Below are 27,532 nucleotides of genomic sequence, written 5' to 3' on the forward strand. Positions count from 1 at the left end.
GCAGTGAGGGGGAAGGTGTAGGATGAGTGGGCTGTGAGGGGGAGGGTGTAGGATGAGGGGGAGGCTGTAGGATGAGGGGGCAGTGAGGGGGAGGGTGTAGGATGAGGGGGCTGTGAGGGGGAGGGTGTAGGATGAGGAGGCAGTGAGGGGGAGGGTGTAGGAAGAGGGGGCAGTGAGGGGGAGGGTGTAGGATGAGTGGGCTGTGAGGGGGAGGGTGTAGGATGAGGGGGCAGTGAGGGGGAGGGTGTAGGATGAGGAGGCAGTGAGGGGGAGGGTGTAGGATGAGGGGGAGGGTGTAGGATGAGGGGGCAGTGAAGGGGAGGGTGTAGGATGAGGGGGAGGGTGTAGGATGAGGGGGCAGTGAAGGGGAGGGTGTAGGATGAGGGGGAGGGTGTAGGATGAGGAGGCAGTGAGGGGGATGGTGTAGGATGAGGGGGCTGTGAGGGGGAGGGTGTAGGATGAGGAGGCAGTGAGGGGGATGGTGTAGGATGAGGGGGCTGTGAGGTGGAGGGTGTAGGATGAGGGGGCTGTGAGGGGGAGGGTGTAGGATGAGGGGGCAGTGAGGGGGAGGGTGTAGGATGTGGGGGAGGGTGTAGGATGAGGGGGCTGTGAGGGGGAGGGTGTAGGATGAGGGGGCAGTGAAGGGGCTCCCAGCTGGCCTGGGTTGGCTATAGAATGGACAGAACGAAAGTGCTTTTTCTGGGAAATGCCAATCCTTTCGGGAAAGGTTTGCATTGCAGTCTGTATTCGTTTGCTATGTTGAATTTATTATTGTTACTCACAGAGAACATGAGCCGACAGAGCTTTGAGCCCAGTGTCAAACAAGGATGGTCATATATCGGCCGGAAAATGGTAAGTCCCTGAATGGAGTAACGGGATTTTGTGACGCTGCATCACTGATCCCGAGTGTCGGGTTGACTGGGTCATAGGCACCAGGCTCGAATTGTAAAGGGGTTGACTGGCCGTTGACCTGAGAAAGGGGCTTGATGCACGATGGAGGTGGGCAGTTTGGAGAGAGATCTGTCGGGAGGCCATCCCAGAGCTGAGGGCCAGCAGCTAAAGGTACGATCGCCATCAGCGTAGTGATTCAAATCGAGGAGGCGCAAGAGGCCGGAGGCCGGAATCACAGGAGCGTGGAGAGATCTCGGGGAGGGTCGTGGGGATGAGAAATTGGGAAGGAGCGAAGGGCCTGGAGCAACCAGTAATGATAAACTGATTCTGTAGAATCGAAAAGTGTATCTGGAAAAATGGCCAATTGCATTCATCTTACATCTGTTTGGATATGGGGGGAGTTTGGCAAAATGGTATCTAGCTGGATGATCTGTCTGAATGGTGGAGAAGGCTTGATGGGCAGAATGGCCACTCTTGCTCCTATCTCCCTCTCCTGAGTTGGATTTTGTAGAATTGCACATTTGGCTAAAACTAGTCTCAGTTTAATGTTGACACCCAGCTTCCAATAAGGTGCTGGAAGTACCTGGAAATTGGTACTGTGTACGTTCCCTCGGCCGCAGAAAAATACTTTCACTGTACTTCGGTACATGTGACAATATCAAAGCAACACAAGAAGTGACGGAGTGTGGCGTTTTTAGGACGAGGTACTTGTCTGTGCTCCAGGTCTGCTTACACAGCACTCCCATTGTTTTCCTCAACATCCAGTCGTGTACAGCTGCTAATTCTCCCCTTTAATCCTCACTCTGCACTTTCTCTCTTTCTCCTTCTCATCATCTTATTTCATTTCTAATAACATCAGTTACAGCGAATGGAAGGTTAAGCTATCTGATTCAGGGCCAGTCCTGAACCCAAGGCTTAGCTGTCATGATTTTTTTTTAAATCCCACTCTTCTGTGTTGATCACTTCTGCCCCATTGCTTTATCAGCTTTGCTACGTCAACTGTCACAGAGCGGTTGCAGGCCCTCGCCAGCAGATGGCGAGACAGAACAAGTTGCTGAAGTCCCTTTTCCCAACTCGGCAATTGTTGTGCATCGATATTCATCACCCAGTGATGGTACCAAGTAGGAGCATCTCCGGTTCAGTCCACAGCCTGTGCTGGGTTACCTTATATATTTGAGTGAAATCACATCTCATTCTGCGTAACTCCAATAGGAGAAGTATTCGGGAGAAGGGCAGTAAATTGCAGAGGGGGGGCAGTACGTTGGGGAGGGTTTAGGGAGAGGAGCAAAACCAGGAACCATAAATTTCAGATATTCACAAAAACAATCCAAGAGAAAGTTTACATGAAACTGTTTTGCCAGTGATAGGATGGTCAGTGATGGGGGGGTCAGTGATAGGGGGGTCAGTGATAGGGGGGTCAGTGAAAGGATGGTCAGTGATAGGGGGGGTCAGTGATAGGGGGGTCAGTGATAGGGGGGTCAGTGATAGGGGGGTCAGTGATAGGGGGGTCAGTGATAGGGGGGGTCAGTGATAGGATGGTCAGTGATAGGGGGGGTCAGTGATAGGATGGTCAGTGATAGGGGGGTCAGTGATAGAGGGGTCAGTGATAGGGGGGTCAGTGATAGGGGGGTCAGTGGTAGGGGGGGTCAGTGATAGGATGGTCAGTGATAGGGGGGGTCAGTGATAGGATGGTCAGTGATAGGGGGGTCAGTGATAGGGGGGTCAGTGATAGGGGGGTTAGTGATAGGAGGGTCAGTGATAGGGGGGTCAGTGATAGGGGGGTCAGTGATAGGATGGTCAGTGATAGGGGGGGTCAGTGATAGGATGGTCAGTGATAGGAGGGGTCAGTGATAGGGGGGTCAGTGATAGGATGGTCAGTGATAGGGGGGGTCAGTGATAGGATGGTCAGTGATAGGAGGGGTCAGTGATAGGGGGGTCAGTGATAGGATGGTCAGTGATAGGGGGGGTCAGTGATAGGCGGGTCAGTGATAGGGGGGTCAGTGATAGGGGGGTCAGTGATAGGGGGGGTCAGTGATAGGGGGGTCAGTGATAGGAGGGTCAGTGATAGGATGGTCAGTGATAGGGGGGGTCAGTGATAGGGGGGGTCAGTGATAGGATGGTCAGTGATAGGGGGGGTCAGTGATAGGGGGGTCAGAGATAGGGGGGTCAGTGATAGGGGGGGTCAGTGATTGGGGGGTCAGTGATAGGGGGGGTCAGTGATAGGATGGTCAGTGATAGGATGGTCAGTGATAGGGGGGTCAGTGATAGGGGGGTCAGTGATAGGATGGTCAGTGATAGGGGGGTCAGTGATAAGATGGTCAGTGATAGGATGGTCAGTGATAGGGGGGGTCAGTGATAGGGGGGGTCAGTGATAGGAGGGTCAGTGATAGGAGGGTCAGTGATAGGGGGGGTCAGTGATAGGATGGTCAGTGATAGGATGGTCAGTGATAGGGGGGTCAGTGATAGGGGGGGTCAGTGATAGGGGGGTCAGTGATAGGATGATCAGTGATAGGGGGGGTCAGTGATAGGGGGGTCAGTGATGGGGGGTCAGTCATAGGGGGGTCAGTGATAGGATGGTCAGTGATAGGGGGGTCAGTGATAGGGGGGGTCAGTGATAGGGGGGTCAGTAATAGGGGGGGTCAGTGATAGGGGGTCAGTAATAGGGGGGTCAGTGATAGGGGGGGTCAGTGATAGGATGGTCAGTGATAGGATCGTCAGTGATAGGGGGGGTCAGTGATAGGATGGTCAGTGATAGGGGGGGTCAGTGATAGGGGGGTCAGTAATAGGGGGGTCAGTGATAGGATGGTCAGTGATAGGGGGGGTCAGTGATAGGGGGGTCAGTGATAGGGGGGTCAGTGATAGGAGGGTCAGTGATAGGGGGGTCAGTGATAGGGGGGTCAGTGATAGGATGGTCAGTGATCGGGGGGTCAGTGATAGGGGGGGTCAGTGATAGGGGGGTCAGTGATAGGGGGGTCAGTGATAGGGGGGTCAGTGATAGGGGGGTCAGTGATAGGGGGGTCAGTGTTAGGATGGTCAGTGATAGGGGGGGTCAGTGATAGGGGGGTCAGTGATAGGGTGGTCAGTGATAGGGGGGTCAGTGATAGGATGGTCAGTGATAGGGGGGGTCAGTGATAGGGGGGGTCAGTGATAGGGGGGGTCAGTGATAGGGGGGGTCAGTGATAGGGGGGTCAGTGATAGGGGGGTCAGTGATAGGGGGGGTCAGTGATAGGGGGGTCAGTGATAGGGGGGTCAGTGATAGGGGGGGTCAGTGATAGGATGGTCAGTGATAGGGGGGGTCAGTGATAGGATGGTCAGTGATAGGATGGTCAGTGATAGGGGGGTCAGTGATAGGGGGGGTCAGTGATAGGGGGGTCAGTGATAGGGGGGGTCAGTGATAGGATGGTCAGTGATAGGGGGGTCAGTGATAGGGGGGGTCAGTGATAGGGGGGGTCAGTGATAGGGGGGGTCAGTGATAGGGGGGTCAGTGATAGGGGGGTCAGTGATAGGGGGGGTCAGTGATAGGGGGGTCAGTGATAGGGGGGGTCAGTGATAGGGGGGTCAGTGATGGGGGGGTCAGTGATAGGGAGGTCAGTGATAGGGTGGTCAGTGATAGGGGGGGTCAGTGATAGGATGATCAGTGATTGGGGGGGTCAGTGATAGGATGGTCCGTGATAGGATGGTCAGTGATAGGGGGGTCAGTGATAGGATGGTCAGTGATAGGGGGGGTCAGTGATAGGATGATCAGTGATTGGGGGGGTCCGTGATAGGATGGTCAGTGATAGGGGGGTCAGTGATAGCATGGTCAGTGATAGGGGGGGTCAGTGATAGGATGGTCAGTGATAGGGGGGTCAGTGATAGGATGGTCAGTGATAGGGGGGTCAGTGATAGGATGGTCAGTGATAGGGGGGTCAGTGATAGGGGGGGTCAGTGATAGGATGGTCAGTGATAGGGGGGTCAGTGATAGGGGGGTCAGTGACGGGGGTCAGTGATAGGGGGGGTCAGTGATAGGGGGGGTCAGTGATAGGATGGTCAGTGTTAGGGGGGGTCAGTGATAGGGGGGGTCAGTGATAGGGGGGCTCAGTGATAGGGGGGTCAGTGATAGGGGGGTCAGTGATTGGGGGGTCAGTGATAGGGGGGGTCAGCGATAGGATGGTCAGTGATAGGATGGTCAGTGATAGGGGGGGTCAGTGATAGGATGGTCAGTGATAGGGGGGTCAGTGATAGGGGGGGTCAGTGATAGGGCGGGTCAGTGATAGGATGGTCAGTGATAGGGGGGGTCAGTGATAGGATCGTCAGTGATAGGGGGGGTCAGTGATAGGGGGGGTCAGTGATAGGATGGTCAGTGATAGGGGGGGTCAGTGATAGGATGGTCAGTGATAGGGGGGGTCAGTGATAGGATGGTCAGTGATAGGGGGGGTCAGTGATAGGGGGGGGTCAGTGATAGGGGGGGTCAGTGATAGGGGGGGTCAGTGAGAGGATGGTCAGTGTTAGGATGGTCAGTGATAGGGGGGGTCAGTGATAGGGGGGGTCAGTGATAGGGGGGGTCAGTGAAAGGATGGTCAGTGTTAGGATGGTCAGTGATAGGGGGGGTCAGTGTTAGGATGGTCAGTGATAGGGGGGGTCAGTGTTAGGATGGTCAGTGATAGGGGGGGTCAGTGATAGGATCGTCAGTGATAGGGGGGGTCAGTGATGGGGGGGTCAGTGATAGGATGGTCAGTGATAGGGGGGGTCAGTGATAGGATGGTCAGTGATAGGGGGGTCAGTGATAGGGGGGTCAGTGATAGGGGGGGTCAGTGATGGGGGTCAGTGATGGGGGTCAGTGATGGGATGGTCAGTGATAGGATGGTCAGTGATAGGGGGGGTCAGTGATAGGATGGTCAGTGATAGGGGGGGTCAGTAATAGGGGGGGTCAGTGATAGGGGGGTCAGTGATAGGATGGTCAGTGATAGGGGGGGTCAGTGATAGGGGGGTCAGTGATAGGGGGGTCAGTGATAGGATGGTCAGTGATAGGGGGGTCAGTGATAGGGGGGTCAGTGATAGGGGGGTCAGTGATAGGGGGGTCAGTGATAGGGGGGTCAGTGATAGGGGGGGTCAGTGATAGGGGGGTCAGTGATAGGATGGTCAGTGATGGGATGGTCAGTGATAGGGGGGGTCAGTGATAGGGGGGGTCAGTGACGGGGGGTCAGTGACAGGGGGGGTCAGTGACAGGGGGGGTCAGTGATAGGGGGGGTCACTGATAGGATGGTCAGTGATAGGGGGGGTCAGTGATAGGGGGGGTCAGTGATAGGGGGGTCAGTGATTGGGGGGTCAGTGATAGGATGGTCAGTGTTAGGATGGTCAGTGATAGGGAGGTCAGTGATAGGGGGGTCAGTGATAGGGGGGTCAGTGATAGGGGGGCTCAGTGATAGGGGGGGTCAGTGATAGGGGGGTCAGTGATAGGGGGGGTCAGTGATAGGTGGGTCAGTGATAGGATGGTCAGTGATAGGGGGGTCAGTGATAGGGGGGCTCAGTGATAGGGGGGGTCAGTGATAGGGGGGTCAGTGATTGGGGGGGTCAGTGATAGGGGGGTCAGTGATAGGGGGGGTCAGTGATAGGGGGGGCAGTGATAGGATGGTCAGTGATAGGGGGGGTCAGTGATAGGGGGGCTCAGTGTTAGGGGGGGTCAGTGATAGGGGGGGTCAGTGATAGGGGGGTCAGTGATAGGATGGTCAGTGATAGGATGGTCAGTGATAGGATGGTCAGTGATAGGAGGGTCAGTGATAGGAGGGTCAGTGATAGGATGGTCAGTGATAGGATGGTCAGTGATAGGGGGGTCAGTGATAGGGGGGTCAGTGATAGAATGGTCAGTGATAGGGGGGGTCAGTGATAGGATGGTCAGTGATAGGAGGGGTCAGTGATAGGGGGGTCAGTGATAGGATGGTCAGTGATAGGGGGGGTCAGTGATAGGATGGTCAGTGATAGGAGGGGTCAGTGATAGGGGGGGTCAGTGATAGGCGGGTCAGTGATAGGGGGGTCAGTGATAGGGGGGGTCAGTGATAGGGGGGGTCAGTGATAGGGGGGGTCAGTGATAGGGGGGGTCAGTGATAGGATGGTCACTGATAGGGGGGTCAGTGATAGGATGGTCAGTGATAGGGGGGGTCAGTGATAGGGGGGTCAGAGATAGGGGGGTCAGTGATTGGGGGGTCAGTGATTGGGGGGTCAGTTATAGGGGGGGTCAGTGATAGGATGGTCAGTGATAGGATGGTCAGTGATAGGGGGGTCAGTGATAGGGGGGTCAGTGATAGGATGGTCAGTGATAGGGGGGTCAGTGATAGGATGGTCAGTGATAGGATGGTCAGTGATAGGGGGGGTCAGTGATAGGGGGGTCAGTGATAGGGGGGGTCAGTGATAGGGGGGGTCAGTGATAGGATGGTCAGTGATAGGATGGTCGGTGATAGGGGGGTCAGTGATAGGGGGGTCAGTGATAGGGGGGTCAGTGATAGGGGGGTCAGTGATCGGGGGGTCAGTGATAGGGGGGTCAGTGATAGGATGGTCAGTGATAGGGGGGTCAGTGATAGGGGGGTCAGTGATAGGAGGGTCAGTGATAGGAGGGTCAGTGATAGGGGGGGTCAGTGATAGGGGGGGTCAGTGATAGGATGGTCAGTGATAGGGGGGTCAGTGATAGGGGGGGTCAGTGATAGGGGGGTCAGTGATAGGGGGGTCAGTGATAGGATGATCAGTGATAGGGGGGGTCAGTGATAGGGGGGTCAGTGATAGGGGGGTCAGTGATAGGATGGTCAGTGATAGGGGGGTTAGTGATAGGGGGGGTCAGTGATAGGGGGGTCAGTAATAGGGGGGTCAGTGATAGGATGGTCAGTGATAGGATGGTCAGTGATAGGGGGGTCAGTGATAGGGGGGGTCAGTGATAGGGGGGTCAGTAATAGGGGGGTCAGTGATAGGATGGTCAGTGATAGGGGGGGTCAGTGATAGGGGGGTCAGTGATAGGGGGGTCAGTGATAGGATGGTCAGTGATAGGGGGGTCAGTGATAGGGGGGTCAGTGATGGGGGGTCAGTAATAGGGGGGTCAGTGATAGGATGATCAGTGATAGGGGGGGTCAGTGATAGGGGGGTCAGTGATAGGGGGGTCAGTGATAGGATGGTCAGTGATAGGGGGGTCAGTGATAGGGGGGTCAGTGATAGGGGGGTCAGTGATAGGGGGGTCAGTGATAGGGGGGTCAGTGATAGGGGGGTCAGTGATAGGGGGGGTCAGTGATAGGGGGGTCAGTGATAGGGGGGGTCAGTGATAGGGGGGTCAGTGATAGGGGGGGTCAGTGATAGGGGGGGTCAGTGATAGGGGGGTCAGTGATAGGGGGGGGGTCAGTGATAGGATGGTCAGTGATAGGGGGGTCAGTAATAGGGGGGGTCAGTGATAGGATGGTCAGTGATAGGGGGGTCAGTGATAGGGGGGTCAGTGATAGGATGGTCAGTGATAGGGGGGTCAGTGATAGGGGGGTCAGTGATAGGAGGGTCAGTGATAGGAGGGTCAGTGATAGGGGGGGTCAGTGATGGGGGTCAGTGATGGGGGTCAGTGATGGGATGGTCAGTGATAGGATGGTCAGTGATAGGGGGGGTCAGTGATAGGATGGTCAGTGATAGGGGGGGTCAGTAATAGGGGGGGTCAGTGATAGGGGGGTCAGTGATAGGATGGTCAGTGATAGGGGGGGTCAGTGATAGGGGGGTCAGTGATAGGGGGGTCAGTGATAGGATGGTCAGTGATAGGGGGGTCAGTGATAGGGGGGTCAGTGATAGGGGGGTCAGTGATAGGGGGGTCAGTGATAGGGGGGTCAGTGATAGGGGGGGTCAGTGATAGGATGGTCAGTGATAGGAGGGTCAGTGATAGGGGGGGTCAGTGATAGGGGGGTCAGTGATAGGGGGGGTCAGTGATAGGGGGGTCAGTGATAGGATGGTCAGTGATGGGATGGTCAGTGATAGGGGGGGTCAGTGATAGGGGGGGTCAGTGACGGGGGGTCAGTGACAGGGGGGGTCAGTGACAGGGGGGGTCAGTGATAGGGGGGGTCACTGATAGGATGGTCAGTGATAGGGGGGGTCAGTGATAGGGGGGGTCAGTGATAGGGGGGTCAGTGATTGGGGGGTCAGTGATAGGATGGTCAGTGTTAGGATGGTCAGTGATAGGGAGGTCAGTGATAGGGGGGTCAGTGATAGGGGGGTCAGTGATAGGGGGGTCAGTGATAGGGGGGTCAGTGATAGGGGGGGTCAGTGATAGGGGGGTCAGTAATAGGGGGGTCAGTGATAGGATGGTCAGTGATAGGGGGGGTCAGTGATAGGGGGGTCAGTGATAGGGGGGTCAGTGATAGGATGGTCAGTGATAGGGGGGTCAGTGATAGGGGGGTCAGTGATGGGGGGTCAGTAATAGGGGGGTCAGTGATAGGATGATCAGTGATAGGGGGGGTCAGTGATAGGGGGGTCAGTGATAGGGGGGTCAGTGATAGGGGGGTCAGTGATAGGGGGGTCAGTGATAGGGGGGTCAGTGATAGGGGGGTCAGTGATAGGGGGGTCAGTGATAGGGGGGGTCAGTGATAGGGGGGTCAGTGATAGGGGGGGTCAGTGATAGGGGGGTCAGTGATAGGGGGGGTCAGTGATAGGGGGGGTCAGTGATAGGGGGGTCAGTGATAGGGGGGGGTCAGTGATAGGATGGTCAGTGATAGGGGGGTCAGTGATAGGGGGGGTCAGTGATAGGATGGTCAGTGATAGGGGGGTCAGTGATAGGGGGGTCAGTGATAGGATGGTCAGTGATAGGGGGGTCAGTGATAGGGGGGTCAGTGATAGGAGGGTCAGTGATAGGAGGGTCAGTGATAGGGGGGGTCAGTGATAGGGGGGTCAGTGATAGGATGGTCAGTGATAGGGGGGTCATTGATAGGGGGGGTCAGTGATAGGGGGGTCAGTGATAGGGGGGTCAGTGATAGGATGATCAGTGATAGGGGGGGTCAGTGATAGGGGGGTCAGTGATAGGGGGGTCAGTGATAGGATGGTCAGTGATAGGGGGGTTAGTGATAGGGGGGGTCAGTGATAGGGGGGTCAGTGATAGGGGGGGTCAGTGATAGGATGATCAGTGATAGGGGGGGTCCGTGATAGGATGGTCAGTGATAGGGGGGTCAGTGATAGGATGGTCAGTGATAGGGGGGTCAGTGATAGGGGGGTCAGTGATAGGATGGTCAGTGATAGGGGGGGTCAGTGATAGGGGGGGTCAGTGACAGGGGGGGTCAGTGACAGGGGGGTCAGTGACAGGGGGGGTCAGTGATAGGGGGGGTCACTGATAGGATGGTCAGTGATAGGGGGGGTCAGTGATAGGGGGGGTCAGTGATAGGGGGGTCATTGATAGGGGGGGTCAGTTATAGGGGGCTCAGTGATAGGATGGTCTGTGATAGGGGGGTCAGTGATAGGATGGTCAGTGATAGGGGGCTCAGTGATAGGGGGCTCAGTGATAGGGGGGGTCAGTGATAGGGGGGGTCAGTGATAGGGGGGTCAGTGATAGGGGGGGTCAGTGATTGGGAGGTCAGTGATAGGGGGGTCAGTGATAGGGGGGGTCAGTGATAGGGGGGGTCAGTGATAGGGGGGTCAGTGATAGGCGGGTCAGTGATAGGATGGTCAGTGATAGGCGGGTCAGTGATAGGATGGTCAGTGATAGGGGGGTCAGTGATAGGGGGCTCAGTGATAGGGGGGTCAGTGATAGGGGGGTCAGTGATAGGGGGGGTCAGTGATAGGGGGGGTCAGTGATTGGGGGGTCAGTGATAGGGGGGGGTCAGTGATAGGGGGGGTCAGTGATAGGGGGGGTCAGTGATTGGGGGGTCAGTGATAGGGGGGTCAGTGATAGGCGGGTCAGTGATAGGGGGGGTCAGTGATAGGGGGGGTCAGTGATAGGGGGGGTCAGTGATTGGGGGGTCAGTGATAGGGGGGGTCAGTGATAGGCGGGTCAGTGATAGGATGGTCAGTGATAGGGGGCTCAGTGATAGGGGGGGTCAGTGATAGGGGGGTCAGTGAAAGGGGGGGTCAGTGATTGGGGGGTCAGTGATAGGGGGGTCAGTGATAGGGGGGTCAGTGATAGGGGGGGTCAGTGATAGGGGGGGTCAGTGATAGGGGGGGTCAGTGATTGGGGGGTCAGTGATGGGGGGTCAGTGATAGGGGGGTCAGTGATAGGGGGGGTCAGTGATAGGGGGGGTCAGTGATTGGGGGGTCAGTGATAGGGGGGTCAGTGATAGGGGGGGTCAGTGATAGGGGGGGTCAGTGAGAGGATGGTCAGTGTTAGGATGGTCAGTGATAGGAGGGGTCAGTGATAGGATCGTCAGTGATAGGGGGGGTCAGTGATAGGGGGGGTCAGTGATAGGATGGTCAGTGATAGGGGGGGTCAGTGATAGGATGGTCAGTGATAGGGGGGGTCAGTGATAGGATGGTCAGTGATAGGGGGGGTCAGTGATAGGGGGGGGTCAGTGATAGGGGGGGTCAGTGATAGGGGGGGTCAGTGTTAGGATGGTCAGTGTTAGGATGGTCAGTGATGGGGGGGTCAGTGATAGGGGGGGGTCAGTGATAGGGGGGGTCAGTGATAGGGGGGGTCAGTGAGAGGATGGTCAGTGTTAGGATGGTCAGTGATAGGGGGGGTCAGTGTTAGGATGGTCAGTGATAGGGGGGGTCAGTGATAGGATCGTCAGTGATAGGGGGGGTCAGTGATGGGGGGGTCAGTGATAGGATGGTCAGTGATAGGGGGGGTCAGTGATAGGATGGTCAGTGATAGGGTGGTCAGTGATAGGGGGGTCAGTGATAGGGGGGGTCAGTGATGGGGGGTCAGTGATGGGATGGTCAGTGATAGGATGGTCAGTGATAGGGGGGGTCAGTGATAGGATGGTCAGTGATAGGGGGGGTCAGTAATAGGGGGGGTCAGTGATAGGGGGGTCAGTGATAGGATGGTCAGTGATAGGGGGGGTCAGTGATAGGGGGGTCAGTGATAGGGGGGTCAGTGATAGGATGGTCAGTGATAGGGGGGTCAGTGATAGGGGGGTCAGTGATAGGGGGGTCAGTGATAGGGGGGTCAGTGATAGGGGGGTCAGTGATAGGGGGGTCAGTGATGGGGGGTCAGAGGGGGGTCAGTGATAGGATGGTCAGTGATAGGGGGGGTCAGTGACGGGGGTCAGTGATAGGGGGGGTCAGTGATAGGATGGTCAGTGATAGGGGGGTCAGTGATAGGGGGGTCAGTGATAGGGGGGTCAGTGATAGGGGGGTCAGTGATAGGGGGGTCAGTGATGGGGGGTCAGAGGGGGGTCAGTGATAGGATGGTCAGTGATAGGGGGGGTCAGTGACGGGGGTCAGTGATAGGGGGGGTCAGTGATAGGATGGTCAGTGATAGGGGGGGTCAGTGATAGGGGGGTCAGTGATAGGATGGTCAGTGATAGGGGGGTCAGTGATAGGGGGGGTCAGTGATAGGGGGGGGTCAGTGATAGGGGGGGTCAGTGATAGGGGGGGGTCAGTGATAGGGGGGGGTCAGTGATAGGGGGGGGTCAGTGATAGGGGGGGTCAGTGATAGGGGGGGTCAGTGATAGGGGGGTCAGTGATTGGGGGGGTCAGTGATAGGGGGGGGTCAGTGATGGGGGGGGTCAGTCATAGGGGGGGTCAGTGATAGGGGGGGTCAGTGATAGGGGGGGGTCAGTGATAGGGGGGGGGCAGTGATAGGGGGGGGGTCAGTGATAGGGGGGGGGTCAGTGATAGGGGGGGGTCAGTGATAGGGGGGGGGTCAGTGATAGGGGGGGGTCAGTGATAGGGGGGGGGTCAGTGATAGGGGGGGGTCAGTGATAGGGGGGGGTAAGTGATAGGGGGGGGTCAGTGATAGGGGGGGGTCAGTGATAGGGGGGGGGTCAGTGATAGGGGGGGGTCAGTGATAGGGGGGGGGTCAGTGATAGGGGGGGGTCAGTGATAGGGGGGGGTCAGTGATAGGGGGGGGGTCAGTGATAGGGGGGGGTCAGTGATAGGGGGGGGGTCAGTGATAGGGGGGGGGTCAGTGATAGGGGGGGGGTCAGTGATAGGGGGGTGGTCAGTGATAGGGGGGGGTCAGTGATAGGGGGGGGTCAGTGATAGGGGGGGTCAGTGATAGGGGGGTCAGTGATTGGATCGTCAGTGATTGGATCGTCAGTGATAGGATGGTCAGTGATAGGGGGGTCAGTGATAGGATGGTCAGTGTTAGGGGGCTCAGTGATAGGGGGGGTCAGTGATAGGGGGGGTCAGTGATAGGGGGTCAGTGATAGGGGGGGTCAGTGATAGGGGGGTCAGTGATTGGATCGTCAGTGATAGGGGGGTCAGTGATAGGGGGGGTCAGTGATAGGGGGGTCAGTGATAGGATGGTCAGTGTTAGGGGGGTCAGTGACAGGATGGTCAGTGATAGGGGGGTCAGTGATAGGGGGGGTCAGTGATAGGGGGGTCAGTGATTGGGGGGTCAGTGATAGGATCGTCAGTGTTAGGGGGGTCAGTGATAGGGGGGTCAGTGACAGGATGGTCAGTGATAGGGGGGTCAGTGATAGGGGGGTCAGTTATAGGGGGGGTCAGTGATAGGGGGGGTCAGTGATAGGGGGGGGGTCAGTGATAGGATGGTCAGTGATAGGATGGTCAGTGATTGGGGGGGTCAGTGATAGGGGGGTCAGTGATTGGGGGGTCAGTGATAGGATCGTCAGTGTTAGGGGGGTCAGTGATAGGGGGGTCAGTGAAAGGATGGTCAGTGATAGGGGGGTCAGTGATAGGGGGGGTCAGTGATAGGGGGGGTCAGTGATAGGGGGGGGTCAGTGATAGGATGGTCAGTGATAGGATGGTCAGTGATAGGGGGGGTCAGTGATAGGGGGGGTCAGTGATTGGGGGCGTCAGTGATAGGGGGGTCAGTGATAGGACGGTCAGTGATAGGACGGTCAGTGATAGGATGGTCAGTGTTAGGGGGGTCAGTGATAGGGGGGTCAGTGATAGGATCGTCAGTGATAGGGAGGTCAGTGATAGGATGGTCAGTGATGGGGGGGTCAGTGATAGGGGGGGTCAGTGATAGGGGGGGTCAGTGATAGGGGGGGTCAGTGATAGGGGGGTCAGTGATTGGGGGGTCAGTGATAGGGGGGGTCAGTGATAGGGGGGGTCAGTGATAGGGGGGGTCAGTGATAGGGGGGTCAGTGATAGGGGGGTCAGTGATTGGGGGGGTCAGTGATAGGGGGGTCAGTGATTGGGGGGTCAGTGATAGGATGGTCAGTGTTAGGGGGGTCAGTGATAGGGGGGTCAGTGACAGGATGGTCAGTGATAGGGGGGGTCAGTGATAGGGGGGGTCAGTGATAGGGGGGGTCAGTGATAGGGGGGGTCAGTGATAGGGGGGGTCAGTGATAGGGGGGGGGTCAGTGATAGGATGGTCAGTGATAGGATGGTCAGTGATTGGGATGGTCAGTGATAGGATGGTCAGTGATAGGGGGGTCAGTGATAGGGGGGGTCAGTGATAGGGGGGGTCAGTGATAGGAGGGACAGTGATAGGGGGGGTCAGTGATAGGGGGGGTCAGTGATAGGGGGGGTCAGTGATAGGGGGGGTCAGTGATAGGATGGTCAGTGATAGGATGGTCACTGATTGGGGGGGTCAGTGATAGGATGGTCAGTGATAGGGGGGGTCAGTGATAGGAGGGACAGTGATAGGATGGTCAGTGATAGGGGGGGTCAGTGATAGGCGGGTCAGTGATAGGGGGGGGTCAGTGATAGGATGGTCAGTGATAGGATGGTCACTGATAGGGGGGGTCAGTGATAGGGGGGGTCAGTGATAGGGGGGGTCAGTGATAGGGGGGGGTCAGTGATTGGGGGGGTCAGTGATAGGGGGGGTCAGTGATAGGGGGGGGTCAGTGATAGGGGGGGTCAGTGATAGGGGGGGGGTCAGTGATGGGGGGGGGTCAGTGATAGGGGGGGGTCAGTGATAGGAGGGGGGTCACTGATAGGAGGGGGGTCAGTGATAGGGGGGGGTCAGTGATGGGGGGGGTCAGTGATAGGGGGGGGGTCAGTGATAGGGGGGGGTCAGTGATAGGGGGGGGTCAGTGATAGGGGGGGGTCAGTGATAGGGGGGGTCAGTGATAGGGGGGGGTCAGTGATAGGGGGGTCAGTGATAGGGGGGTCAGTGATTGGATCGTCAGTGATAGGATGGTCAGTGATAGGGGGGTCAGTGATAGGATGGTCAGTGATAGGATGGTCAGTGTTAGGGGGGTCAGTGATAGGATGGTCAGTGATAGGATGGTCAGTGTTAGGGGGGTCAGTGATAGGGGGGGTCAGTGATAGGGGGTGTCAGTGATAGGGGGGTCAGTGATAGGGGGGGTCAGTGATAGGGGGGTCAGTGATTGGATCGTCAGTGATAGGGGGGTCAGTGATAGGGGGGGTCAGTGATAGGGGGGGTCAGTGATAGGGGGGTCAGTGATTGGGGGGTCAGTGATAGGATCGTCAGTGATAGGGAGGTCAGTGATAGGATGGTCAGTGATAGGGGGGGTCAGTGATAGGGGGGTCAGTGATAGGGGGGTCAGTGATAGGATCGTCAGTGATAGGGAGGTCAGTGATAGGGAGGTCAGTGATAGGATGGTCAGTGATAGGGGGGGTCAGTGATAGGGGGGGTCAGTGATAGGTGGGGTCAGTGATAGGATGGTCAGTGTTAGGGGGGTCAGTGATAGGGGGGTCAGTGATAGGATCGTCAGTGATAGGGAGGTCAGTGATAGGATGGTCAGTGATAGGGGGCGTCAGTGATAGGGGGGGTCAGTGATAGGATCGTCAGTGATAGGGGGGTCAGTGATAGGGGGGGTCAGTGATTGGGGGGTCAGTGATAGGATCGTCAGTGATAGGGGGGTCAGTGATAGGGGGGGTCAGTGATTGGGGGGTCAGTGATAGGATCGTCAGTGATAGGGGGGTCAGTGATAGGGGGGGTCAGTGATAGGGGGGGTCAGTGATAGGATCGTCAGTGATAGGGGGGTCAGTGATAGGGGGCGTCAGTGATAGGGGGGGTCAGTGATAGGATCGTCAGTGATAGGGGGGGTCAGTGATAGGGGGGGTCAGTGATTGGGGGGTCAGTGATAGGATCGTCAGTGATAGGGGGGTCAGTGATAGGGGGGGTCAGTGATAGGGGGGTCAGTGATTGGGGGGTCAGTGATAGGATGGTCAGTGTTAGGGGGGTCAGTGATAGGGGGGTCAGTGACAGGATGGTCAGTGATAGGGGGGGTCAGTGATAGGGGGGGTCAGTGATAGGGGGGGTCAGTGATAGGGGGGGTCAGTGATAGGGGGGTGTCAGTGATAGGATGGTCAGTGATAGGATGGTCAGTGATTGGGGGGGTCAGTGATAGGGGGGTCAGTGATAGGGGGGTCAGTGATAGGATGGTCAGTGATAGGATGGTCAGTGATAGGAGGGGTGAGTGATAGGGGGGGTCAGTGATAGGGGGGTCAGTGATAGGGGGGTCAGTGATCGGGGGGGTCAGTGATGGGGGGGTGAGTGATAGGGGGGGTCAGTGATAGGGGGGGTCAGTGATAGGGGGGTCAGTGATCGGGGGGGTCAGTGATGGGGGGGTCAGTGATAGGGGGGTCATTGATAGGGGGGGTCAGTGATAGGATGGTCAGTGATAGGAGGCGTGAGTGATAGGGGGGGTCAGTGATAGGGGGGTCAGTGATAGGGGGGTCAGTGATAGGATGGTCAGTGTTAGGGGGGTCAGTGATAGGGGGGGTCTGTAATAGGGGGGGTCAGTGATAGGGGGGTCAGTGATAGGGGGGGTCAGTGATAGGGGGGTCAGTGATTGGATCGTCAGTGATAGGGGGGTCAGTGATAGGGGGGGTCAGTGATAGGGGGGTCAGTGATAGGATGGTCAGTGTTAGGGGGGTCAGTGACAGGATGGTCAGTGATAGGGGGGTCAGTGATAGGGGGGGTCAGTGATAGGGGGGTCAGTGATTGGGGGGTCAGTGATAGGATCGTCAGTGTTAGGGGGGTCAGTGATAGGGGGGTCAGTGACAGGATGGTCAGTGATAGGGGGGTCAGTTATAGGGGGGGTCAGTGATAGGGGGGGTCAGTGATAGGGGGGGGGTCAGTGATAGGATGGTCAGTGATAGGATGGTCAGTGATTGGGGGGGTCAGTGATAGGGGGGTCAGTGATTGGGGGGTCAGTGATAGGATCGTCAGTGTTAGGGGGGTCAGTGATAGGGGGGTCAGTGACAGGATGGTCAGTGATAGGGGGGTCAGTGATAGGGGGGGTCAGTGATAGGGGGGGTCAGTGATAGGGGGGGGTCAGTGATAGGATGGTCAGTGATAGGATGGTCAGTGATAGGGGGGGTCAGTGATAGGGGGGGTCAGTGATTGGGGGCGTCAGTGATAGGGGGGTCAGTGATAGGACGGTCAGTGATAGGACGGTCAGTGATAGGGGGGTCAGTGATAAGGGGGGTCAGTGATAGGGGGGTCAGTGATTGGGGGGTCAGTGATAGGATCGTCAGTGATAGGGAGGTCAGTGATAGGATGGTCAGTGTTAGGGGGGTCAGTGATAGGGGGGTCAGTGATAGGATCGTCAGTGATAGGGAGGTCAGTGATAGGATGGTAAGTGATAGGGGGGGTCAGTGATAGGGGGGGTCAGTCATAGGGGGGGTCAGTGATAGGGGGGGTCAGTGATAGGGGGGTCAGTGATTGGGGGGTCAGTGATAGGATCGTCAGTGATAGGGGGGTCAGTGATTGGGGGGGTCAGTGATAGGGGGGTCAGTGATTGGGGGGTCAGTGATAGGATGGTCAGTGTTAGGGGGGTCAGTGATAGGGGGGTCAGTGACAGGATGGTCAGTGATAGGGGGGGTCAGTGATAGGGGGGGTCAGTGATAGGGGGGGTCAGTGATAGGGGGGGTCAGTGATAGGGGGGGTCAGTGATAGGATGGTCAGTGATAGGATGGTCAGTGATTGGGGGGGTCAGTGATAGGATGGTCAGTGATAGGATGGTCAGTGATAGGGGGGGGTCAGTGATAGGAGGGGGGTCAGTGATAGGAGGGGGGTCAGTGATAGGAGGGGGGTCAGTGATAGGGGGGGGTCAGTGATAGGGGGGGGGTCAGTGATAGGGGGGGGGGTCAGTGATAGGGGGGGGTCAGTGATAGGGGGGGGGTCAGTGATAGGGGGGGGGTCAGTGATAGGGGGGGGGTCAGTGATAGGGGGGGGGTCAGTGATAGGGGGGGGTCAGTGATAGGGGGGTCAGTGATTGGATCGTCAGTGATAGGGGGGGTCAGTGATAGGGGGGTCAGTGATAGGGGGGTCAGTGATTGGATCGTCAGTGATAGGGGGGGTCAGTGATAGGGGGGGTCAGTGATAGGGGGGGTCAGTGATAGGGGGGTCAGTGATTGGGGGGTCAGTGATAGGATCGTCAGTGATAGGGAGGTCAGTGATAGGATGGTCAGTGATAGGGGGGGTCAGTGATAGGGGGGTCAGTGATAGGGGGGTCAGTGATAGGATCGTCAGTGATAGGGAGGTCAGTGATAGGGAGGTCAGTGATAGGATGGTCAGTGATAGGGGGGGTCAGTGATAGGGGGGGTCAGTGATAGGTGGGGTCAGTGATAGGATGGTCAGTGTTAGGGGGGTCAGTGATAGGGGGGTCAGTGATAGGATCGTCAGTGATAGGGAGGTCAGTGATAGGATGGTCAGTGATAGGGGGCGTCAGTGATAGGGGGGGTCAGTGATAGGATCGTCAGTGATAGGGGGGTCAGTGATAGGGGGGGTCAGTGATTGGGGGGTCAGTGATAGGATCGTCAGTGATAGGGGGGTCAGTGATAGGGGGGTCAGTGATTGGGGGGTCAGTGATAGGATCGTCAGTGATAGGGGGGTCAGTGATAGGGGGGGTCAGTGATAGGGGGGGTCAGTGATAGGATCGTCAGTGATAGGGGGGTCAGTGATAGGGGGCGTCAGTGATAGGGGGGGTCAGTGATAGGATCGTCAGTGATAGGGGGGGTCAGTGATAGGGGGGGTCAGTGATTGGGGGGTCAGTGATAGGATCGTCAGTGATAGGGGGGTCAGTGATAGGGGGGGTCAGTGATAGGGGGGTCAGTGATTGGGGGGTCAGTGATAGGATGGTCAGTGTTAGGGGGGTCAGTGATAGGGGGGTCAGTGACAGGATGGTCAGTGATAGGGGGGGTCAGTGATAGGGGGGGTCAGTGATAGGGGGGGTCAGTGATAGGGGGGGTCAGTGATAGGGGGGTGTCAGTGATAGGATGGTCAGTGATAGGATGGTCAGTGATTGGGGGGGTCAGTGATAGGGGGGTCAGTGATAGGGGGGTCAGTGATAGGATGGTCAGTGATAGGATGGTCAGTGATAGGAGGGGTGAGTGATAGGGGGGGTCAGTGATAGGGGGGTCAGTGATAGGGGGGTCAGTGATCGGGGGGGTCAGTGATGGGGGGGTGAGTGATAGGGGGGGTCAGTGATAGGGGGGGTCAGTGATAGGGGGGTCAGTGATCGGGGGGGTCAGTGATGGGGGGGTCAGTGATAGGGGGGTCATTGATAGGGGGGGTCAGTGATAGGATGGTCAGTGATAGGAGGCGTGAGTGATAGGGGGGGTCAGTGATAGGGGGGTCAGTGATAGGGGGGTCAGTGATAGGGGCGTCAGTGATAGGGGGGTCAGTGATCGGGGGGGTCAGTGATGGGGGGGTCAGTGATAGGGGGGTCATTGATAGGGGGGGTCAGTGATAGGATGGTCAGTGATAGGAGGCGTGAGTGATAGGGGGGGTCAGTGATAGGGGGGTCAGTGATAGGGGGGTCAGTGATAGGGGCGTCAGTGATAGGGGGGTCAGTGATCGGGGGGGTCAGTGATGGGGGGGTCAGTGATAGGGGGGTCAGTGATAGGGGGGGTCAGTGATAGGGGGGTCAGTGATAAGGGGGGTCAGTGATGGGGGGGTCAGTGATGGGGGGGTCAGTGATGGGGGGTCAGTGATAGGGGGGTCAGTGATAGGGGGGTCAGTGATAGGGGGGTCAGTGATAGGGGGGTCAGTGATCGGGGGGGTCAGTGATGGGGGGGTCAGTGATGGGGGGGTCAGTGATAGGGGGGGTCAGTGATAGGGGGGGTCAGTGATAGGGGGGTCAGTGATAGGGGGGGTCAGTGATGGGGGGGTCAGTGATGGGGGGGTCAGTGATAGGGGGGTCAGTGATTGGGGGGTCAGTGATAGGATCGTCAGTGATAGGGGGGTCAGTGATTGGGGGGTCAGTGATAGGATCGTCAGTGATAGGGGGGTCAGTGATAGGATGGTCAGTGTTAGGGGGGTCAGTGATAGGGGGGTCAGTGACAGGATGGTCAGTGATAGGGGGGTCAGTGATTGGATCGTCAGTGATAGGGGGGTCAGTGATTGGGGGGGTCAGTGATTGGGGGGGTCAGTGATGGGGGGGTCAGTGATGGGGGGGTCAGTGATGGGGGGGTCAGTGATGGGGGGGTCAGTGATACGGGGGTCAGTGACAGGGGGGGTCAGTGATAGGCTGGTCAGGGACCCTATTAAGGGACTGTCCGGTGTTGAGGCCCTATTTCAGGTGTTCTGACATCCTCTTTAAAAAGTAGTAAATTGTCCCGTACTTTCTGCCTCCTGACATCCACTGCCTTTGATAAACCCGGGTTTTTACTTTAACTCCTGTTGAACCTATCTTTCAGTAATGGAAATAGTTTGAAAAATCATCAGCCTCAGACTGTGTACGATGAAGGCCATGTTGCCCTGGAATGTACTGCATTCTACAGCAAACAGCTGAACAAACAGAGCCTCAAACAAATCTCATGAAACCTGAAGTACAGTCTAAAAGAAACCGAATAGTGCGCAGGGCAGTACTGACACTACCAGAGAGTAGTAATATAGCTGTATTTCAGAGTTATCAATATTATAATAACGCAATGCCTTTTTATATCAGCGGTTCAGCAAACTTGACCCTGAGTGAAATGAAATGAAAATGAAATGAAATGAAAATCGCTTATTGTCACAAGTAGGCCTCAACTGAAGTTACTGTGAAAAGCCCCTAGTCACCACATTCCGGCGCCTGTTCGGGGAGGCTGGTACGGGAATTGAACCGTGCTGCTGGCCTGCTTGGTCTGCTTTAAAAGCCAGCGATTTAGCCCAGTGCTAAACAGCCCCTAGTGTGTCTTTAAGACAGAGATAGATCGGTTCTTGATTAATAAGGGGTTACGGCGAGAAGGCAAGAGAATGGGAATGAGAAAATATCAGCCATGATTGAATGGCGGAGCAGACCCGATGGGCCGAGTGGCCTAATTCTGCTCCTATGTCTTATGGTCTTATAATTTGAACGTTATACGGTAGAGTTCTGATCGATTATTGTGGAACTTGCTTCAACACGGGTAATTTAATCAGGGTGTCCTGGTGTCAGTGAAGAGCGACCTGGTCATCCGACCCCGAGAGTGATGAGAATATGGAGCTTGCTGCCACAAGGAGTCTAGTTAAGGCGCAGAGCATGGAGGTATTAATGGGGAAGCTAGTTAAGTACATGAGAGTGAAAGAAATAGTACCGACCATTGGGCTGAGTGGCCTTTATCAACGTATGTAAGACTTGGATCCTCCTAACTCTGAATGCTGATCACTGCACCATGGCTGGCACTGTGAACACTGAGCGGGTTATTGATCTCCGTGTGTTTTGCTTTCCAGGACGTCGCTGATTTTGAATGGGTTATGTGGTTCACCAAGTTCCGAAACTACATTCTTTTTGCCTTATCTGGTCACGTTCTATTCGGCAAAGCCGTTTCCATGGCGGCACCTCAGGTGGGTACAAGTTCCCATTCTGTTTGAGTTATCTGTTCGAATAATTTCTATTTGTTTTTTTGGAAGGTGGTTAATACTGAGGAGGCAGGATTTCTAGGTCCGTTCTGGAGCTTACCTGGACTTTCTTGTTATTTGTTCATGGGATGTGGACATCGCTGGCAAGGTCAACACTTATTGCCCATCCTTAATTGCCCTCGAGAAGGCGGTGGTGAGCTGCCTTCGTGAAGAGCTGCAGTCCCTGAGGTGCAGGGCCACCCACAGTGCTGGAGGAAACAGCTCAGGGAGGCAACCATGGCGACAAGGGAGGTCAGGAAAAGCATAAAAGGAAAAGCATACAATGTGGCGAGGATCAGTGGGAAGGCGGAGGATTGGGAAGTGTTTAAAAGCGAGCAGAGGACAACTAAAAAAGCAATATTGGGGGGGGAGAAGATGTAATATGACTGCAAGCTAGCTAGCAATATAAAACAAGATAGGAAGAGTTTTTTTCAATACATAAAAGGTAAGAGAGAGGCAAAAATAGACATTGGACCACTGGAAAACATCGCTGGAGAAGTAATAATAGGAAACAAAGAAATGGCAGAGGAACTGAATAGATACTTCGCATCAGTCTTCACGGTGGAAGACACCAGTGGGATGCCAGAGCTCCAGGCGAATCAGGGGGCAGAGGTGAGTGCAGTGGCCATGACTAAGGAGAAGGTTCTGGGGAAACTGAAAGGTCTGAAGGTGGATAAATCACCTGAACCAGATGGACTACACCCCAGGGTTCTAAAAGAGATAGCTGAGGAGATTGTGGAGGCATTGATGGTGATCTTTCAGGAATCTCTGGAGGCAGGGAGGGTCCCAGAGGACTGAAGAATGGCTAAAGTAACACTCCAGTTTTAGAACAGAGGGAGGCAGAAGACAGGAAATTATAGACCGGTTAGCCTGACTTTGGTCATTGGCAAGATTTTAGAATCGATTATTAAAGATGAGATTGCGAGGACAGCACGGTGGCGCAGTGAGTAACACTGCAGCCTCACGGCACCGAGGTCCTAGGTTCGATCCCGGCTCTGGGTCACAGTCCGTGTGGAGTTTGCACTTTCTCCCCGTGTTTGCGTGGGTTTCGCCCCCACAACTCAAAGATGTGCAGGGTAGGTGGATTGGCCATGCTAAATTGTCCCTTAATTGAAAAAAATGAATTGGGTACGCTAAATTTATATTTAAAAAAAGATGAAATTGCAGAGCACTTGGAAGTGCATGATAAAATAGGACTGAGTCAGCACGGCTTCGTCAAGGGGAGGTCACGTCTGACAAATCTGTTAGCGTTCTTTGTGGAGGTAACAAGAAAGTTAGACAAAGGAGAACCAGTGGACGTGATTTATTTAGATTTCCAGAAGGCCATTGACTAGGTGTTGTACAGGAGGCTACTATATAAGTCAAGAGCCCATGGTGTTAGGGGCAAGGTACTAGTATGGATAGAGGATTGGCTGACTGGCAGAAGGCAAAGAGTGGGGATAAAGGGGTCTTTTTCAGGTTGGCAGTCGGTAACTAGTGGTGTGACTCAGGAGTCTGTGCTGGGACCACAACATTTCACAATATACATTAATGATCTGGAAGAAGGAACTGAAGACACTTTTGCTAAGTTTTCATTTGATATAAAGATCTGTAGAGGGACAGGTAGTATTGAAGAAGCAAGGGGGCTGCAGAAGGATTTGGACAAGCTAGGAAAGTGGGCAAAGAAGTGGCAGATGAAATACAATGTGGAAAAGTGTCAGTAGAGAATTTAAACCAGGGGCGAGATTCTCTGACCCCCCGCCGGGTCGGAGAATCGCCGGGGGCTGGCATGAATCCCGCCCCCGCCGGTTGCCGAATTCTCCACCACCGGATATTTGGCGGGGGCGGGAATCGCGCCGCGCCGGTTGGCGGGCCCCCCTCCGCGATTCTCCGGCCCGGACGGGCCGAAGTCCCGCCGCTAAAATGCCTGTCCCGCCGGCGTAGATTAAACCACCTACTTTATCGGCGGGACAAGGCGGAGCGGGCGGGCTCCGGGGTCCTGGGGGGTGCACGGGGCGATCTGGCCCCGGGGGGTGCCCCCACGGTGGCCTGGCCCGCGATCGGGGCCCACCGATCCGTGGGCGGGCCTGTTCCGTGGGGGCACTCTTTCCCTTCCGCCTTCGCCACGGTCTCCACCATGGCGGAGGCGGAAGAGACTTCCTCCACTGCGCATGCATGGGAATGCCGTCAGCGGCCGCTGACGCTCCCGCGCATGCGCCGCCCGGAGATGTCATTTCCACACCAGCTGGCGGGGCACCAAAGGCCTTTTCCGCCAGCTGGCGGGGCGGAAATTCGTCCAGCGCGGGCCTAGCCCCTTAAGGTTGGGGCTCGGCCCCCAAAGATGCGGAGCATTCCGCACCTTTGGGGCGGCGCGATGCCCGACTGATTTGCGCCGTTTTGGGCGCCAGTCGGCGGAATCGCGCCGTTTCCGGAGAATTTCGCCCCTGATGTCTGTGTTGAAGAGGGTATTTGTCTTATGGATGTTGCAAGGAAAGATTAAGGGTTATTTACAGAGTGCTGTATTCTTTGGGGGCAGTATTTGAGTTGATAGTTGCAAAGATGTTACTGTGTGTGTTTAAAAATATTAACTGGATTCATAGAATAAACATTGTTTTTGTTTAAAAATACTTTTAGTTCTCTGTTGCATCACACCTGTAAAGTGGGCACTTGTGCTCCCTATAACCAAAATCTATTCAAAGTTATGGGTCAGGTGAACTCCATGATACACTTTGGGGTTCTCTAAACCCTGACCCGTAATAAATTGGGGGCTCAAGAGGGGTAAAAGTCTATCTATTGGGTGGCTTTGTGAACTTAAAGACAGTGAGGGGTGAGCATATTTGTGGTTGCTTTTCGGGTGGGGTATATCAGTTTAAGTAGGGAGTGTGTTGTGGACAATGGCTCTTTCAGAAGCTCGGACGTTATTGGGGGTGGAAAAGGTACACGCAGTACCTTACGAACAGAGACTTAAGAAAAAGGCTTTTAGATTTGGCAAAAAACATTGCCGTTAACGTTACCTGACAGCATGCGAAAAGAAGAGGTACTTATGGCGCTAGCTGAGCATTTAAAATTGCCTGAGATACAGTCTGACTCATTACAACTAGCAAAAATTCAGTTACAGATTAAACAACTGGATCATGAGAAAGAATTAAATCAGCTTGAATACGCAATGAGGGACAAAGAAAAGGAGAGCGAAGAAAGAAACAAAGAAAGAATAGCCCTAACAGAACAAAAAGAAAGAGAAAGGGAGGTACAGATCAGGGGAAAAGAAAAAGAGAGAGAGTTTGAACTTCAGAAAATGGCCATGGAACATGACAATCAGTTAAAATTGGCAGATGTAAAGGGAAATGTACAGTTGTAGGATAGTGATGAGAATAAAGAGAAAGAGCGTCATAGTCGAAGGCTTGGTGGGGATCTATTTAAATATGTCCAAGCATTGCCAAGGTTTGATGAGAAGGAGGTAGAAGCTTTTTTCATTTCATTTGAGAAGATGGCTAAACAAATGAAATGGCCACCGGACATGTGGGTATTACTGATTTAAACAAAGCTGGTGGTGGGTTAGTGAAGTGTTTGCATCACTATCAGAGGAGGTATCTGGGACGCATGAGGAGGAGAAAAAATCCATCTTAGGTGCATATGAACTAGTGCCTGAAGCCTACAGACAAAGGTTTAGAAATTTAAGGAAAGAACCTGGTCAAAAATACCTGGGGTTTGAAAGCAACAGAATACTTTTGATAGGTAGATAAGGGCTTTGAAAATAGACCAAACGTATGAAGCTCTCAGAGAAATTGGACATTTGGAGGAGTTTAAAATTTCAATTCCTGATGTAGTGAGAACTCATGTGGAAGAGCAGAGAGTTAAAACTGCGAGATTAGCAGCAGAAATGGCAGATTATTTTGTCCTCAGTGCCGTGAGGCAGCAGTGCTAACCACTGCGCCACCGTGCAGCCTAGACTAGGGGCTTTTCACAGTAACCTCATTGCAGTGTTAATGTAAGCCTACTCGTGACAATAAAGATTATTATTATTCCTCTGTCCGAGGTCCTGGGCATTCCTGCCAAGGTCCACACCCCGAGACGCTCCATGTGACCGCGTCGCCACGTGATGACCTGGTCTACGTCCAGTATCCACAGCATTTTATTTTATTAACTCGGAGCGACCTTCCTGCCTCCTGCTCCCACTCCCTTCTCAGAGTGATCCATGAGGGGTCTCCCACCGCGCCCTCCCCCCCCCCCCCCCCCCCCTCCCCCATAAGGTCATGGTGCCTCTCTTCCTGCTCACCTGCACCACTTACTGCCAGCGCTACACCCATCAATCTGGATCCTTCTGTGCTCCATGAGCCATTGAAGGTGGCAGGGCATTTTAGGAGAGCAGTTAACAAAGCATACGGCACCTTGGCTTCATCAATAGGGGCATGGAGTGCAAGAACAAGGAGGTTATCCTAACTTGTACGAGACACTAGTTGAACCTCAGCTGGTGTATTGTGTCCAGTTTCGTGTGGCGCGCTTTAAGAAAAATGTGAAGGCATTGGAAAGAGTAGGAGGTCTTGTGGCGGAGTGGGTCCCCTGCCTCAGAGTCAGAACCTTCCAGTTTAAGTCCCCACCCCAGGACGTCGGTTCAATCAAGGCATTCAAAAGGCAATTAGACTGCTATCTGAAAAAGACAAATGTGTAGGGTTTCCAGAGGGAAAGCAGGGGATTGGTCCCTGGTGGACTGTTCGTTTGGAGAGCTTCCTCTGCACTGTAATGGTTCTGGATTTCCCACTGTGGCTTTTTTCCCCACCTTTCCTTGAAGAGGCACCCCTGCTTTTATAAACGAGCAGGTTGCTTGTATCATGTGACTGGCAAACCACGTTGTGGCGCCACCTGCTGTGTCCAGACCGCACTGGCAGGATGGAGAAGCAGAGACCAGGGCACGCCCCCAAATCATGCCAAAGAGGTGGCCATTTTGTGTCTCGTTGACCTTGATCTGAACGGCTGCAAATGTCCCACAAATTGGGGCAACTGAATTTTGATTCTGCCCCCAGCCTCCCAAAGCCATGAATCCAAGGTCAAGAATTTCAAGAATTTTGTTTACCATTTTCCCACCGCATTATTGTAGAGAAAGATCTGAGATTTAAAAGCTTTTATAAACTCTGTAGTCTCCCAGATTTTGTGTAGTCACAGGGTGATTGATAGGCTAAATGAAAGTTGTTAACACCCAGATTCTGAAGTTTGTCAAAAGAATTGGGTGAGAAATCAGCTCCCGTCCATTGAAAAATAGTTGTAGGCCAGGCCTGTCTGAGTGGGAATTATAAAAGGAAAGGATAGAAAATTCTGAGGCACTTCGTAAAACGATAGAGCACAGAAGGAGGCCATTGAGCCTAGCGTACCTGTGCCCAGAATACGACCCAGATAATGTAGCCCCCTGTGAGGTGTGAATGCTCCCTCTCCAGCCCCATGTAGGATTGAGCTTTGCAGTCAGTGTTGATTCTTCAAGTGCTGTGGGCACAGTGTCGGAACCTCGCACACAAGGACCTTGACCCAAGAGTCTCCAGTGTCCGTCTGTTCATTCCTTACGTGTGGTTGTAATTCAATGGATAATGCGTGTTTTTGAAAAAATGATTGTGAATATTTACTATATTACCGATGTCCGCTCTTTCACAGCACAGATCCTTATATTTTATGACTTACGGGATACTTGCAGTCCTGGCTACAATGGGCACCTCATACCTCGTCTTAATCCTGGCCCACTGCATTCTACTCTACAGCGTTGCCCTGGCTAAACAGAAGTGGCTGTGTTTTGTGGCCGGACTCTGCAACTTAGCAACATTCAAAATAGAGCCTGTGAGCTCTTGGCAG

General features: G+C 54.9%; 1 protein-coding gene across 1 annotated transcript; it reads left to right on the forward strand.

Annotated features, from left to right (window-relative positions):
• Window positions 1–784: 784 nt before the first annotated feature.
• Window positions 785–27,532, forward strand: LOC140406942 (protein-cysteine N-palmitoyltransferase HHAT-like protein; the record flags this gene model as incomplete). The annotated part of the gene is made up of 3 exons (XM_072494782.1): window positions 785–852; window positions 21,551–21,664; window positions 27,338–27,532. Coding segments are annotated over 3 exons (377 nt in total), but the record flags the coding sequence as incomplete, so codon positions are not given.

This window comes from Scyliorhinus torazame, unplaced genomic scaffold, assembly GCF_047496885.1.
Source record: "Scyliorhinus torazame isolate Kashiwa2021f unplaced genomic scaffold, sScyTor2.1 scaffold_1039, whole genome shotgun sequence".
Classification (NCBI taxonomy): Eukaryota; Metazoa; Chordata; class Chondrichthyes; order Carcharhiniformes; family Scyliorhinidae; genus Scyliorhinus; species Scyliorhinus torazame.